At 39.9% G+C, this 17,894-nt stretch overlaps 1 protein-coding gene across 2 annotated transcripts in view; it reads left to right on the plus strand.

The window, feature by feature from the left end:
- Positions 1-17,304, plus strand: part of LOC139352073 (muscarinic acetylcholine receptor M4-like) — a 108,938-nt gene extending 91,634 nt beyond the window's left edge. For both annotated transcript variants that reach the window (XM_070994124.1, XM_070994121.1), the window contains 2 exons: positions 3,274-3,543; positions 6,985-17,304. In XM_070994124.1, coding sequence (XP_070850225.1) covers positions 3,274-3,543; positions 6,985-7,230 — 516 coding nt within the window. In that variant the 3' untranslated portion in view covers positions 7,231-17,304. The remainder of the gene's footprint in view (positions 1-3,273; positions 3,544-6,984) is intronic.
- The last annotated feature ends 590 nt before the right edge of the window (positions 17,305-17,894 follow it).

The raw sequence follows: 17,894 nt of genomic DNA on the forward strand, positions 1-17,894 counted from the left end.
GCTGCCCCACTGTTCAGTGTTGCTCTCAGCGCAGTGGGGATATCACATCTACCATGTTTTTTTTCAATCTCTATGAATCAGCGCACATACAAATTCAATCATCAACCTTAGTCTGTTAGCTTAATTATATTCTTAACTACTAACACTGATCACCATTCTTTGAAATTGATCACGTTTATAGGGATATTTTTCCTACAGATCGGCCAAAATACACACCTCAACACACGTTACTTACTCCATCGTTGACACTTCCATGTTTTCAAAATCTCGCAGGAGCAACAGACTCTCACATGAATTGCCTATAAACTGATCTTAAAGTGACAGCACCACCTCAACAACAAACAGCTATTACAGTGCTAATTCCACAAATAAATCATATTGTACATTGTGAACAGCTCAAAAACCCCTCTGACCTGAGTTCACCTGGCTACATATATGTCTTATTTTGTCTTATATTATTTACTTTTTGCTAATTTTGAAATGAATAAAAGAATATTCAGTCCCCTTGAAATGGCACTTCTTTTTTTTTCTCTTCTAGAACTTCAACCTTACACCAACAATTCCACAGAACTAAATTCAGGTTACCTCCAGATCAAATTTATACCAAAGTCAGTGAGCCTGCATTCACCAAGCACCCACACTCACTCACAAATTCTGATTTTCAGAGCTTCAGTGTTCCTTTGTGGAGATAGGAGAACTTACCAGAAGCACAACCACTTCTGCAGCACTCCACCAACCACGCCTTTATGGTAGAGTGGCCAGACAGAATCGTCCGCTCAGTAAAAGGCACATGACAGCCCGCTGGGAGTTTGCCAAAAGGCACCTAAAAGACTCTCAGACCATGAGAAACTTTTGAGAAGATTCTCTGGTCTGATGAAACCAAGATTGAATTATTTGGCCTGAATGCCAAGCGTCATGCCTGGAGGAAACCAGGCACCTCTCATCACCTGGCTAATTCCTTCCCTACAGTGAGGCATGGTGGTGGCAGCATCATGCTGTACGGATGATTTTCAGTGGCAGGAACTGGAAGACTAGTCAGGATCAAGAGAAAGATGAAGGGAGCAAAGTGTAGAGAGATTCTTAATGAAAACCTACTCCAGAGTGCTCAGAATCTCAGCCTGGGGCGAAGGTTTACCTTCTAACAGGACTACGACCCTAAGCACAGCCAAGACAATGAAGGAGTGGCTTTGGGACAAGTCTGTGAATGGCCTTGAGTGACCCAGCCAGACCCCAGACTTCAGTTCGATTCAGCATCTCTGGAAAGACCTGAAAAGAGCTGTGCAGTGACGGTCTCCATCTAACCTGACAGAACTTGAGAGGATTCTGCAGAGAAGAATGGGAGAAATACTCTACTTTCAGGTGTGCCAAATGTGTAGCGTCATACCCAAGAAGACTTGAGGCTGTAATCACTGCCAAGGGTGCCTCAACAAAGTACTGAGTAAAGGGTGTGAATACTTGAAATATTTCAGTTTTTTAAATTTTTAATACATTTGCAAAATTTTCTAATAAACCTTTTTCACTTTGTCATTATCAGGTATTGTGTGTAGACTGATGAGACAAAAAAGGAATTTAATCCATTTTGGAAAAAGGCTGTAACATAACAAAATGTTGAGAAAGTGAAGGGGTGTGAAGGGTGTTTCCAAATGTATGTATATAGTATATAATGTAATGTATATAGTAGTAATAGGAATATGACTAATAATTATGATAGTTGCGCTGGGCATCAAGCAGGGCCATGGCACAGCCATAATCCATAGGAACCTGCAAGATGAGAAAGCACAAAGACTCTGGGGAGGAAGCCAAGTTAATAGCATTCAGAGAATGGAGGAGAGAGGAGCTTGATGTTTCATGGAAAGTCTCCTGGCAGTCTAAGCACATAACAGCATGACTATGGGCTTATCCCTCACTATAAGCTTTGTCAAAAAGGAAACTTTAAACCTAATCTTAAACATGGAGAGAGTGTCTGTCCTCCAGACCAGGGCTGGAACATGGTAAGAAGAGTTTGATAGCTGAAGGCTCTGGCTCCAATTCTGCTTTTGGAAATAGCTACAATTAAGCCTGCAATATGGGAATTGAGTGTTTATGTGTGGTAGTAGGGGGTTATGAGCTCTTCAAGATATGATGCTGCTTGACCTTTGATGGCTCTGCATCTATGGAGAAGAATTTAGATTTTACAGGGAGCCAGTGCAGAGAGAATAGCTCAGGAGAAATATGATCTCTTTTCCTATTTTTTGTCAGAACACATGATACAGTGTTCTAGATCTGCCGGAGAGTCTTTAGCATGTTATGGGGGGTAGCCTGATAGTATGGAATTGCAAGAGTCCAGCCTGGAAGTAACAAATGCAGAGACCAAAAAATTTTTTGCAACTTTTTGAGACAGAATGTGCCTGATTTTTGCAATGATACAAAGTAAGTCATTGTTCTCCAAGTTTAGTAGCAGAAAGTTACCAGTCATCTAGGTCTTAACATCCTACATCCTTTAAACATGAAGTTTAGTTAACTGATTAGCTTCATCTTGCCTCATTGATAAATATAACTGGTTAATATCTGCATAGCAATGGAAATTTAAAAAGTGTTTCCAAATAATATTGCCCAAAGGAAGCATAGTTCAAGGCCATTCACAGACTTGTCCCATAGTCCAAGCACAGTTCCCTGTCGAACTTCGTCTAACTTTGGTGGGCATGGAGGAATCGTCAATAACCTGCACAAACTGGGATCAATCTGATAAGCAGGACTTAAATCAGCCCATTGAGGTTTCCTTTGTTAAGTGTTCCAGTCCCTCCAGTGTAGTGCAAGAGGGATTTTTTTTCCTGTAATGATTACATTTTATCATAAATGAAACTCATTAAATCCTGGTGAATCTCTATTTATCTAAAATGACAGGAATATGCGAACAACCAAAAATGTGTTGGAAGGGATTTGCATTTTCGTTTTAATTTCTACATAGTTCTTTATGCACATGGATTTCTTGCTTTGAGTCATTTATTTTTGTTGTTTGTTCTTTCATTTTCCACTTTCTGTTAACTGTCACATACAAGGTACTCGCAATGAACAGGGAACATACCCATTTCAGAAAATGTAACACCAAAAAAACAAATCATACTATATACTTTCTGGATGGGCATTCTGGCACTTTTGTTTTGGTACACAATGACTGTAATCAATGAGTTTTAATTCCAGATTTGTCTGACATAATGCACTGAAGGTGAACCATATGACAGGTCACACTGGCTATAAAAGTTCCATAAAAAAAATCTCTTTGGTTTGTTACAGGCTGCAGCAAATCACAACCCAGTTGCCACAGCAACAGTCAATCCTGCTGAGCCCAAGACCAACTCCACTTCCAAGTGGTCCAAGATAAAGATTGTGACAAAGCAGACTGGTGACGAGTGCATCACAGCTATAGAGATTGTCCCTCCTGTAGAGGGAGCAGAGAGACATTCAATCCCAATCCGTCGTCCCAGGACTGTGGCACGAAAGTTTGCAAGCATTGCTCGAAGCCAGGTGAAGAGGAAAAGACAGATGGCTGCCAGAGAAAAGAAAGTATGTTCATTTAATACTGCACAAACATGAGGCATAAATAAACAACGTCCCTTTACCGTGTCCTTTAAATATATGAAAAAGCACAGTCTAAAGAGTAGGTGATAAAAACATAATCTATCATGATGGAGGTTACACCTTCACTGATCATCTAGACACAGAACAGAGCAAAATAATTTATCATTACAACAAGCAAAGCTAACAGTACTGTTATTTTATGGTAGCATATGTTGCTGGTGTACAGGTGGAACTATCAAGTCCACCAGCCTGTGAATGGTATGGAGCACCTGTTTTCAAAGATGAGTTGATTGTATGCTGCTCTCACTTCATTTAATTATTTAACAGATCCTGTATCTTATGCCATATTGGTCTAATTTTGGTGGCACAGTCTTCAAAATCAGCAGAGCTAACATTTAAAATTCAAAACATCAGCAGTGTGGGATGAAATTTGGGGTTCTGTCTTAGAGTACTGCTGTACTGCTGGAAGTTTAAGAAAGTTTAAGAAAGTAAACTTTGACCAGTTTCACTGATGTTAAAAGTAGACAATGGGTTGCAGCAGTTTTTAAATATCATAAATGTGATATGTACATCATAATTTTTGCATGACATTCTGTTTTTTTCTCTGGATTAAACCCATGTAAGAAAATCTAAATTGTATGTCAAAAAGAGAATAAAAATCCATGTCTGCAGCTGGCTTATGCAACCCAGAATTTAGAAAGACAGAACAAATTATTAATTATTGTTATTATTATTAATAAAGTATTATTATTCAATTATTTTAAACAAATAGCCAAAGATCCTCTTTTTTGATGATGCTAAAAAGTAAACAAAAACTAGAAGCCTTAATCTTTATCCATCACAGTGCTGTACACCTATCACAGTGATCATTCAGGAGCACAATGGTGACAGAAACTGTCAGACATAAGTCAGTCAGTTAATATACAGTAGATGGCCAGGGTGTTGCAAATTCATAATTTGTTAATAAGTTCATTGTGTGTTTATTTTATCTTAGGCCTATTTTCTACATACCACCACTACTTTTAAATGACTTAAAGATTCAATTAAACAAATAAAAACAATTAAAACATTAACTGAAATGTAGTCTAGTATTCGTCTTGCAGGTTTCTATAGAAGCTTTGAAGGTGTATTCAGATATAAATTGAAGTACATATTCGCCTTGTGTCATTAGTGCAAATTTGACTAATGAACTGCTTGTGCAATATGTGTTTCTGCACCCCAATAAGCCAGTGTATCAACTGTACAGATGTTAGCTGTAAGTTCGCTAGCAACAGATGCACCAACTGTGTCAGAGGGAGTGTACCTCTGTGTGTGTGTGTGCGTGTGTGTGTGTGTGTATGCGCGCGCATGTGCATGTGTTCAGCGACTGATTTCAGAACTCAGCAGGAACTACAAGGGTGAATCGCATTTCTCCTTTATACCCCTACCCCTTGTCCCTTGCCCCTTGAAACGGAGCGCCAAGGGGTAGGGCCGAAAGTCAACCCCTCCGAATTGGGACACCCCTTCGACAATCGCGTACGTCATCAGTAGTCGCTGCTGCCTCTTACGTAGGCAGATGCGACAAACTAATGCTACCGTTACATTCGATTTGTGTATGACATTCCTGCATGTTGTATCCCACAACGCTGTCAATGTAACTGAATACCAGCAGCGAGGTTGCCAAAGTTATTATTGATAACGTTATCACTGTAGATTATCATCAGGGCTGCCCACAGAGCACCGCTAGTGGCATTCAGCCTGGCAACGGTAACCACGTAACTGAAGCCTTGACTACTATCGATTTTTTTCGGGGTTTTTTTTTTTACGAGGAAAATGACCACTACACATTGAAACAACGTTAAAATAGACAATAAAGTGGTTTTCGTACATTTTAAAACTTCGTTCATGGAGAAAATACCGGTCTTGCAAGGCATTCTGAGATATCTGTCGTACCCCTCCGTTTGGAGTGTGCCTCGGAAAAATCTCCGTTTGGAGGGGTACATAGCCCTACCACTTCCCCCTACCCTTCCATCATAATGGGAATTGGGACACCCCTACCCCTCCACGTGAACGCGCAAAACGGAGGGGGAGGGCCAAGGGGTGAAATGGGATTCAGCCTTACTGTTATCACAGTTGTCTTTCCCTCAGTGGGTAACTCTGGAGATAAATTTGTACCCTCTCATCTCTCCTTTGACATTATATTCAGTCACCAAAAACTAACCTCACCTCACCTTCTGTCCAAACACGTTAAGACCATAGCACTGTATGAAAAAAATCCAACACCCTCCATCCCCTCATCTAGCCCCCTGGATTAGACCAGTGATGATGATAACACAGAGCCATTAACAAAAAAATATAACAAAACTGCCGGTATGTCAATCCTAAAAGCAGAACCTGCCTCAACTTTGTCCTGTGGACCACAAAAATGTAATACGTTTCAACCTCAATAGACAAAGCACTTTACAATTTGTATCGGTGCCATTCTCCTGACTGCATACAGTTTTTATCCATTGCATTCTGAATTAATGATATTTAATTTTTTTAACTTGCTGTCACCACTCAATGTGTGACTATGGTAACCACAGCAACCACAGAGAGGGAGAAGATACAGGAGCTGATTCCACTGACCTGAACAATACACCTCTTAACTAGAAGAGAACAGACAGATCATTGAAGGGAGATGGCCTTGAAGCAAAATCTGCTTTGAGGTCTGATTATCTGGTCTTGGACAGTGAACAGCATGTCAGATATAGGTTTGCAAAACTTCATCATATTATATTGTAAACTATTTTGTCTATTGTATCCTGAAACCTGGTCTCCATATCTGCATAATGAGGTTATAGTACAAGCTGTGGTATACAGGCTGTTAGGTGGTGTTGCACCCTGCCATTGCCCATTCGTAATACAGAGCAAAGATGTGTGGCAGCAGCCATGCCAGTAACTACTCACTGAAAGTACATTTAAGCCTAAGATGGTTTGTAAAATGGATGCACCATGATGTCAGTCACTTTTGGGAAATAGGGAATATAGGCTTCTGCTGTGCTTCTATGTCAATGTTCTAGAGTATTAAAATGTGTTGTTTCATTGCTAGTATTTCAGTTTATTTTAGATCGGTTTGATAATCAAACTGCAGTGGTCTGAAACTTGGTAAGTACTTTTGAAAATCAGTTTTTCAGAATGACTTTGTGTTTTTGTCAGACATTTGTTTTTGTCATTGTTTCCTAAAGAAGTGTCAAATCAGTATGCACTTTTAGCTACAGTGTGCAGCAATAGCATACTTTTGACTGCAAAATAGCAGACACAGTGTTCATACTGTTGGATTAAGTATCCCCAACAAGTTTTAATTCTCAGCAAATTGATTTTCATACCACAGAGAAATGAATGAAAGTCTAGTGGCTCCCCTGTTCATTTCACTCTTCCTCTCTCTTTTCTTCCCATTCTCTGTAGGTGACCAAGACTATCTTTGCCATCCTGCTGGCTTTCATCTTAACGTGGACACCATATAACGTTATGGTGTTGATCTCAACCTTCTGCCAGTCCTGTGTCCCTGACACTGTGTGGGCTATAGGCTACTGGCTGTGTTATGTCAACTCTACTATCAACCCAGCTTGTTACGCACTGTGTAATGCCACATTTAAAAAGACATTCAAGAACCTGTTGCTGTGCCAGTATAAAAACATAGGTACAAGATGAGATGGAAGGAGAGGACTGAGGGTGGGATGGATGGGTAAAGGGGTAAATCGCTGCAAGAATGGGGGACAGAGGAGCGAAGAGAGGAAATAATGTTGAGAGGTGAGTCACAGAGAGCTGAAGGAGCTGTCAGTCATCTCTATTGGTACATACAGACCCAGACCAAAATGTAAAGACTTTAAAGCAGGGATTCTTTAACCTGCCCAGCTTCCTCTAAGATGGAAGACATCGCACAATGAGCAAAACATGGTTTTCACAAGAAGAAGCACAATAACTGCAATGGGGGAGCAGGGATTGATGTTGCCTAAAAAAAAAAAAAAAAACAGGTGTAAATATAGAGGAAGGAGAAAAAACAGCAGATGGGTGGAGTGATACATTTGAATGACAGTACTAATTAGAGTCTATAACTGAGGGACGGTACTGCAGCGTGCATGGCTGAGTAAATGGTCTTGCTGGATGGATGGAGGGATGGATGAGAGGGGCTGTGTATAAGGGTTGACATATATATGGATTGAAGCTTGCATTTAGAATGATCAAATTCCTGTAATTTAAAGAGAAAGATAGAGGGACAGAAATAAATGAAGAGTGCTGTCTGACAATGTTATTATAACAACTTTTGTAGAGCTGACAAGGCAGAATTCCCCATTCTAATTGGCAACAAGGATGCATTTTCTTACCACTGCTCTAAACACTCATGTGGAAGGCTACTGGTACTAGATGTCACTAGGGTAAAATTTCATATTTCCCAGATGGTAGGTTAGTAAAATGATTCTTCAAAGTGGTCATAAATCAGCGTGACTATGGTTATTCAAAGTTATCCCAATATAAATGGCAGATTGTTTCCTTACAATTCCAGATCACAAAATGCATGTGGGCACACTAGTAATACTCTTGCATCTCCTAATGTATTAACAGTAGCCAAGAAAGCATTGTGAAGCCAGATAATGAATTTAAGTATCTTTGCCATCCTTCTTGTCACATTGGCACAGTATGTCTTAATCTAAACCTTCTGACAGTCCTGACACTGTGTGGGCTATTGGCTGTGTTATGTCAACTCAGTTATCAAGCCAGCCCTGTACGACGCCACACTCAAAAAGGCATTCAAGAATCTGCTCCTGGCCAGTATAAAAATATAGGTACAAGATGAGAGAGGAGGTTAAGACTCAAGGTAGGATCGATGTGGACGGGGTGAACTCCTGCAAGAATGGGAGAGGAAACGAGAAAGGAAATATTGCTGAAAAATGAGTGACAGAATGCTGAAGGAGCTGGAGAAGAGAAATGGATGACAGAATTAAAAAAGGGCTCCTTTAAATTAAAAGTAAAAAAAAAAAAAAAAAAAAAATTGATTTGATTCTAAAGAGAGGAGAAATCTTCAGGAAATAAACAAGGTTTATTTTGCAAATTAATGCTAGTTATTCATATTGCAGCCCCATCTCATAGAAGTTTTGTTTATATACAACTAATCTGCAAAAGCAAATATGTTTTGAGGGAAACGTAATTCCAACTGTATTATGTTTTCTATTAACACAATTAGGAAATGTTAATTAACATACATAGCAAGTCACAAAAATGTTGATACTACAACTACTGAAAGTAGGTTGTTTCATTTGTTTTGCACCAAAATAGGCAATCTTTCTATTTATTATTATTAAACATTCTTATGGTTATGTTTAGGCACTGGCAGCAGCTGGTTAAGGTTAGGGAAATATGATTGTCTGTTATCATACAGAAACTTGAGACTGACTTGAGAGATAAGATTTTCTTAATATTTAGCCAAAATCACTATCTTCCCTTAACGTTAATGTAATCCAGGGAGCAATTATGTTGTCATCACAATGTTATTATGAATGCAAATTAGTTGTACATACAACAGAATTTCTTGGGGAGAGGGTTGCATATTGTTACATAGAGATTCAAGGTGAAAGGTGAGGATAAAACCGGGATTCCTTAATGTACCCAGCTTCCCCTATGGAACAAAAGATATGACAGATGTGTTTCCAATACACTCTGCAAGACTTAAAAAAAACTGTTGCTATGCTGCAGCCATGGCACACACACACACAGAACCATTGCACATCAATGCTGGAAAAGATGTAGGCTGCTTAATGGTGTGTTGCTGAAGTGGTTAGTAGTTTTCAAACATGTGCAAATTAAATTCAATTAGTCATCCATGCCATTTGAGAAATATGAGCATAGTTTGCTTTGCAAGATAGTTGGCTGATTGCAGCTTAAGTTAGTAGCCATCCCTCAGTCTGGTTGCTTAGCCCTCTGGCTCACTAGGTAGTCGTGACTTGTAATAGACAGTCTTTGCAGTTAAGGCAGAGAGGACCAAGGAAGTGAATTTTGAGAGAGTTCAAGCTTCCTGTAGGAGTTTTGCAAACGGATATTAAGTTAGGCATGAAAGTCCTATACTTTCTTTAGTTATATCAGTGTAACAGTGTGTGGTCACAGGTTATTTGTACTGTTTCTTTGTAAGCTTGTAAGGACACTGAGCAGTTTGAAAAATGCTATGTGATGTTAGCATAGTCTTATCTGTACTGATGCTGCTTCCTATGCATTAAGGTTTGCCATGTTGGAAGGTTCCTTTTATCGATGGCTTTATTATCGCTGTTCTCTCAATGAGGTTGCATTGTGGATATAGTCTTTTTATGTGAATTTATGTCCTTTAAAGTTTTTTGGTGAAGCAGACAAGATTTAGCTCTCTTTCAAGAAAAGTAGCAGAAAAGAGAATAAATGAGTGTCATTTTTAATAACCATAACAACACACATAAATGATGTGAAAATGTCTAAATAAATGTAACAGTATTGACCTTAATATAAAATGGAGACTACTGAGCAACAAAAACAGATTTAGTAAAGTGTAATGTAAAGCAAGTATGGCAAAAAAGTAAAAAAAACTTTCATGTTCAAATCCAAGTCTCCACATTTTTCCAAGAGTACATATATGCCATTTGGGTGATATAGGATCAAAATAGGATGCTTTGAAAGGGCTAAAATGCAATATATGTTTTATCTAATTACCAAATTGTGATAGCGCAATGAATAATTTTTAATGTGTGATAACAATGAAGCTTTCTTCTTAGTTCTACTGGATTGAGTCTATTTTTTTCCCCTCAGTATATTCACATCAGGTTTGGTTCACGTTTCCAGATTAGGACTGGGTCCAAAACATTGGATCTGTGAAAACCTCTATAGTTTTATAATATTATGAAGTTATAGTGGAGTGTTAACTGTGATTGTAAACGGAACTGATTCGTTTCAAATTGTCAAATCAAGTCAATTCTTTTTATATAGCACAAAATCTTAACAGAAGTTATCTCAGGGCACTTTTCATATAGAGCAGGTATCTTTTATAATATTATTTAGAGAGACCTAACTAATCCCACTGTTAGCAACTCCCTTTTAACAGGCAGAAACCTCGATTAGAATCAGGCTCTGGGTGGACAGCCATCTGCCTCAACCCACTGGGTTTTGTGTGTGTGAGAGAGAGAGGAGGGAAGAAAAGATAAAGTAGCAGTAGCACAATGCAAGTTCCACATATGGAACACACAGCCTACCCTTAAATGTAGAGAGGGTGCCTGCCTCCCATACTCAAAGAGGGAACTGGCTCCACAAGAGAGAAGCAATGAGGCTCTCTTCTAATCAATTTCCAACTGACTGGACAAGACAATCCCCCTTGCAGCTTCAATACTGTGAATACCAGAGTTGTTTTTTTGAAAATGTACGCCCTGTCAACACACGTATCATCAAATCCATCTAGAAACTTTCTTTAGGATTAACATTTCACTGTTCATTTATTTCTCCTGAAATTGCACCTGTTTAACAACATTACGCTTTAAGAACTGAGAAAATAAATATGTTCAGATGCTAGCAGAGGAAGCAGGCAAGAGAATGGAGCTCAGGTAAAGAGAGTTAAAAAAAAGAGATGCGAAAGACAAAACATATGGTTGTGAGGAAAGTACAAGGGGAGGGATACAGAATGGGAAAGGGGGAATTAAGGGAAATGAATGATGAACTTGTGGAAGGAAAACAAGGAACATGATCAGAGGAGAATCGAGGAAGCACGGGAACTCCTCATTTAGTCTTGTTGCTCATCCCTAATGCTCACGCTGGAGATTTAGTCATGTAGACAGGCTTAAAAAAAAAATAAAATCAGTAATTCATCTAAAATCAGGATATGAGGATAAAATTCTGTCTTCCAGAGCCAGAGCCAGCATAAAGAATTCTCCACTTCTTTTTGTAACTGAATGGTTAAGGGATACTGTTGTCTTTCTAATGTAACACAATGAATGACAATGATTTGAATTAGTCCCACATTGCAGAAACAGTTGGACTAGTGAGGAATATTGAAAGCTGTTAGTTATTTAATCACTTATTTAAATGATGAGGTAAGGTCAGAATTTTTTTGCAGTGTTTTAGGTTTTTTAATGACAGACATTATTCTTGCGCAATAAGGAGTTGTACTAGTCACACTTCAAATGCAGCTATGCCATCTTCAACTTCTACCAGTCAGCCAAAGTGCTAAAAAAATATCCTCCTTGGCTCAGCAGGACTTGGACTGGGTTTCGGTCTGCTTATAATGTGACTGTGTCAGCTTAGCATGGCTCAGGAGCTTGTCAAGACCTAGTCAAGCACCTATTGCTCATACTGACGAGAAAAAGAGATGCAAAAGAAAATCATGACACCCTATTCATCCACCCTGGGACTGAGGAGGAGTGACTAATACATAGGACTGGGGCTGTTTTCCTCTTATATTTAACCTCACAAAGTCTTCAGTGTGCATATGTATGTATGCTACTGTAAGCAGTGGACTTGTTGCTGACTTATCTCCATCTTTTGTGTGTTTTGTATAATCTAATCTTAGCCATTGGCATCACTTGATTCACTCTGTGGACTTGAACACATGCAGTTGGCTTTTTGCTTGTTTATTTCATTTTTGTTTGCTACTTACTGTAGCTTGTTGCTCTTGTAGCTGACTGGAGGCTGCTCTGCTGTCACTTAGGTTTCGGCTCCACATGGAGCCACAGAATTCTTTAATTTCACAGCTCTGTGTGATTTCTAAGTAAGGCATTGCTTATTTTCCATAGTGTGTCCTTGCCATTTAACAACCAGTCATCCTCAGTTTTGACACATAGTTTTATGCACAGAATTATGACAGTATTGGTTAAATGAAATTAAGGAATTAAGGTCAGTAATTTAACAACAAAAAGCGCACTCAAAAGGAGTGGAGGAAAAACTAAGGGTAACTAAGCTTTGTTGCAACGTGTTGGGGGCAAGGCACACACTGACATGGCAGTCAGGCAACTGAAACTCATAAACACAGAGTAGCAGTTCATGGAAAGACATTAGCAAACTCACAAGGAGAGGAGACGGTGAATTCAGTACTCACACTCATGGGACACACGGTTACGCCAGGAATAAGGAAAATCCGGTAACAGGAAGGAGAGAACTCCCCTTTTATCCTGTGCCTAAATCAGAGTTATGCGCGTCAGGTGTGCACCTGTGGAGGCGGAGCTGGCCAGGTGTAGAGACACACCCAGCTACACACGCAGGGAAAAACAGACAGACGCGTAACACCAGGAAAAAGGAAAAAAGGGAAAACACTGGGAACAGACAAGTCTGTAGGATCGTAACAGACTTAAAACTACAAGAAATGCTTATTGAACTCTAAAACAGATTACGTGGTTCTGAAATGGAAAGCGCAGCAATTAAAAAAAAAAAGCTGAAATCAAACTTAAAAACAACATCCTTGTAGGTGAAGCTTGTAGATACCATGTAGGGATACATTAGAGTTTAAATTCAAGTTCATTATCAGCTGTTACAAAAGGCTCTCTTACTAACAGCCCCTTCCCTATCTTACAACCTGCTGCCTTCTTCACTGATTTTTCAGGAAGACATGGCTGCATTAGATAAGCACTCTGCACTCACCAAGGTCAAAAACAGAGAACAGAGGAATTGCTTGGCAACATGTCAAGGCAGCAGCACAGAAACTCCAAGGCCTTAGAACAATGTTAAGAGAGGTTTTTCTGCCACAAATTAGGTGCATAGTAATTTTTTCTGACAGTAGCAAAATGAAGAAGAGTCTTCTCATGGAACTAGCACACAGATATCAATTGGGATGACTATTGAATAGGTTTACTATGTGGGGAGAGATATTTTGGGTGCCCCTGGTTCTGAAAGTAAAAGTTATATTTTCCCATAGACAGTGATAGGTGACTCACAGTTGGAGTATTTCCACAGCAGACATGAAACTCTCTCAGTTCTTGGGTTTCCAATGTCACCGAGGCACTTCTCCTGGTTAAATAAAACCTATTTAAATCTGGGAAATTAACTACAACTTCAAAAGTGAATTTGGCTGTAAACATCCATTTTGTCAAAGAGGGACTCCAAACACAGAAAAACCAGCCAGAGACAGACATATGGCAGAAACAGCAAGTTTACTGGGTCCTTTAAGCAGGGCAAAATACCGTTCGTTGCTTGAGTCAAAACCGGAAAGCAGGTTGATCAGGCAGAGGTACAGAGTTGGCAGGCAAAAACACAAGTCAGGTAACAGGCACAGGTCAAAAATCCAAAAAGGCAGAGCAGAAGAACAGGCGGGATACGAGGCAGGCATAGGCACTAACAATGATCTGGCCGAGAATACTGTATAAATACTGAGGAACAAATGAGCAGATGAGAAACAGGTGTGTGGTGGCAGAGCAGGCTGGTCACAGATTGGCTGACAGTCAATGCAGGGGGAGTGCAGTAAGGTGTGGTCAGAGCACTGGCGGGAAAAGCTGGCAGGGCTGAGTGGAGGATGAGCAGAGGGGTGTGAGCAGGAGGGTGGGGCTGGCTTTATTGCCAGGTACGATTTTACACATACGAGGAATTTGCTCTGGTGAGGTTGGTGCATGACACATCTATTAAAAAGAAGCTATCAAAAAAAGTAAAATATAACAGTAAGTAAAAAATGTAACAATAGTAGAAAATATAACAATAAGTAAAAAATATAACAATATAAATATATATACACGTCTGTTTTTTTGGGGGGGGGGGGGTTTACAGAAGCACAGTCTGTTTTTTTTGGGGGGGGGGGTGTTTACAGAAGCACAGTCTGTTTTTTCAAAAAGAAGTCCAAACAGAGCGTAAATGTAACACATAGGGTTATGGTTATGGCAGTGTCAATGTGACAAGTAGAGGCAGAGGTAGTGTGTGAAGAGTGTTAGGGGGGCTTATGGGCCTTGTTGATAAGGCTGACAGCAGACAGGAAAAAACTGTTCTTGTGGTGTGAGGTTTTGGTCCTGATGGACCGCAGCCTCCTGCCAGAGGGGAGTGTCTCAAAGAGTTTATGTCGCAGGTGGGAGGGATCAGCCACAATCTTTCCTGTACGCCCCAGGGTCCTGGAAGCGTACAGGTCCTGGAGAGACGGGAGATTGCAGCCGATCACTGTTTCTGCAGACCTAATGACACACTGCAGTCTGCCCTTGTCCTTGGCAGTGGCAGCGTACCAGATGGTGATGGAGGAGCTGAGGATGGACACAATGATGGCTGTGTAGAAGTGCACCATCATTGTCTTTGGCAGATTGAATTTCTTCAGCTGCCGTAGGAAGTATATCCTCTGCTGTGCTTTCTTGATGAGGGAGATGATGTTCGGCTCCCACTTGAGGTCTTGGGAGATGATAGTTCCCAGGAAGCGGAAAGACTCCACAGTGTCAATAGTGGAGTTACAGAAGGTGATGGGGGCAGGTGAGGCTGAGTTTTTCCTGAAGTCCACAACCATCTCCACTGTCTTTAGAACGTTGAGCTCTAGGTTGTTCTGGTTGCAGGTCAACAGATGGTCAACCTCCCACCTGTAGGCGGACTCGTCGCCATCAGAGATGAGTCCGATGAGGGTGGTGTCGTCCGCAAACTTCAGGAGCTTGACAGAATGGTGACTGGAGGTGCAGCTGTTAGTGTACAGGGAAAAGAGCAGAGGAGAAAAAACGCAGCCCTGAGGGGATCCGGTGCTGATGCTCTTTGCATCAGAGGTGTGTTTCCCCAGCTTCACGCACTGTTTCCTGTCAGACAGGAAGTCTGTAATCCACCTGCAGGTGGAGTCAGGCACGCTCAGCTGGGAGAGCTTCTCCTGAAGCAGGGTTGTTTGGTCTTGTGTTCTTGGTTAGGGAAAGATGGACAAAAAGACATTACCTTAGTTATACCTTACTAATTAGCAATAGGAAATACCTTTGGAAGGAAATCTAATGACTTAATTATGTTTTGTTTTAAAATAATGAGGAAATGTTGTTAATTACTATACCTTGCAAGTTGCAAAAATATTGATACTGAATGTATTGTTTTCCACCAAAAATCCTGCCATGCACGATACTCATGTAGTGACTATAGCATTATTCAATTTCAGTATGGTTACATTTAGGTACTGACCGCCCTTAGTCAATGTTAAGGAAAGATCATGGTCTATTTTAGTGCAGAAAAGGTCAGTAGCAGTCACAATCTTTCTCTAACCTTAACTAAAGTGCTTTGTTTCCTACACCTAACCACTGTCTGGACGCAAACCGTGGATTTAGGTGTCACAGTCCAGCACTTTCTGCGCACCATTCGTCCCAACATCCTACCTGTAACTCCTGACTGGCACATAAAGTAGTGTAGTGTTTCATTCATTTACAGAAACTGTCTCTGAACTTAATCAAGGCAGCGATTATGTTGTCACCACACTGAAAGTATGAATACAAATTTGTTGCATATACTATGTAATTTCTAAGAGACAGTGTTAAAAATGCTCTATGATTTTGATGTAGGCGGCACGGTGGCGCAAGCAGGTAGTGCGCGTGCCTCACAGCAAGAAGACTGCTGGTTCAATCCCCGGGTCGGGCAGGGCCTTTCTGTGTGAAGTTTGCATAGGGAAAGGGATAGTCGGGGTATAGAAAATGGATGGATGGATTTTGATGTAGATTTCAAGACCTATACGATTGTTCTTGGGGTAATTTAAAATCAAGATCTTCATCCTCACTAAAATTTGTTTAGCAACAGCAACATTTCACACAGATCATCCAAAAGTACACATGCCATCAACACTTGTTACAACTTTTTTTTTTTTTTTTTTGTACGCTGATCATTTAAAATATGACTAGAATTTAGAATATACTTGTGTGTCTGACACAACAGGAACAGAAAGAGGGGAAGTGAATTCCAAAGAGACACGATGAAGTGAAAACATTTTCCTTAATTGTTGGTTGTTGTCCTCAGTGATAAACAGTGGAGACTGCACAAACATTTCAAAAGCTTTTGGTAATTGATTCTGCTCTCTACCCTGCAGTAGCTCTTCATTTAGTCAGTTTTCTTCATGCTCTCTTCCACCTCATCTCATGTTCACTCTTTTTTTTTTGTTTGCTGAGTTTCTATTTTTTGGGGTTTTTGCATTGCAAAGTTTGAAACATGATTGTGGAGCATGTTAGAGCAAAATACAACAGGTAATTGCACTGAAATTTCTAAAATGTAAATGAAAACATTTACAACAGACATTTCCAGACAAGTGCCCTGCGATCGGCTGGCGACCGGTCCAGGGTGTACCCCGCCTCTCGCCCGTTGACAGCCGAGATAGGCTCCGGCCCCCCCGTGACCCCGAAAAGGGATAAGCGGCATAGAAAATGGATGGATGGCATTTCCAGACAATAAGATTCCCATTTGAACAAGGTATCTCCAAGATTGAATTTCATTTTATTTTATTTTATTTTTTTCAAGGTTTCACTGTCTTATTAATATTTTGAGACCTCGAATTTTGCCCTATATGAGACTATGGTAAAGAAAGATTTTGATTTAATGTTGCCTAACCCCAACTCTACCAGACTACTGACGTTGGTTGTATGAACGGATCTCTTTATTGACTTACCCACTGTCTCAAGTATAGATATACTCTTGTATTTTAATCCAGTTTACAGCTGGATAGAGACAAATCATATATGTTTTCTATAAATGCTCATATTCTGACTATGACCTCAGTTTATGTTTTGTTTCCTCATTTTAAACATTTTCTTCAAGTTCTCCTCCCAATTCAAACTCCAGATTTAATTGTAAAGGCCAGACTTTGTGATTGTATTTCTGGGGGAAAAAAAAACAACAAACTCTTTCTTTGTGTTATCACAATGAGAATAAAGCCTGTGTCTACATTACAGCAACAACAACTTGCTAATGGCTGTGCAGTGTAAAGTGAAACAGAAGAGATTTCAAAGAAAAAGACAGTCGGTGAGAGAGTCAGAAAAGAGAGAAGAGTGTTAAATAGAATCCAGGAACTGTACAAAGATTAATATTTCCAACAGACTGCAGAAATTCTAAATCTATCTAAATCAGGGCTGTAACAGAAAAGAGAGAACATTACATTCATGTACTCGTTGAAACTGCCTGATATGCTCATTCTCACTAGTCAGTGCATTTCTTAACGTATAACGGCATTGGAATTATCAAAGTCATGTTTAAAAACAACAACAAAAAAAACCAAAAAAAAAACACATCCTGGCAATATAGGGTTCTAGGCCGGACAGGTAACTTTATTGCATGTCATTCCCTCTTCTCTCTGCCCTCATTCCCTTTCAACCTGGAGCAATAAAGACCTTTTTTTCTCATGTTAAATATTTACTCTTCAACATGAGATTGTAACTGGTTTGTTGTTGTAACTTAGAGTCTTCTTAGTTGAG

This window comes from Chaetodon trifascialis, chromosome 24, assembly GCF_039877785.1.
Source record: "Chaetodon trifascialis isolate fChaTrf1 chromosome 24, fChaTrf1.hap1, whole genome shotgun sequence".
Classification (NCBI taxonomy): Eukaryota; Metazoa; Chordata; class Actinopteri; order Chaetodontiformes; family Chaetodontidae; genus Chaetodon; species Chaetodon trifascialis.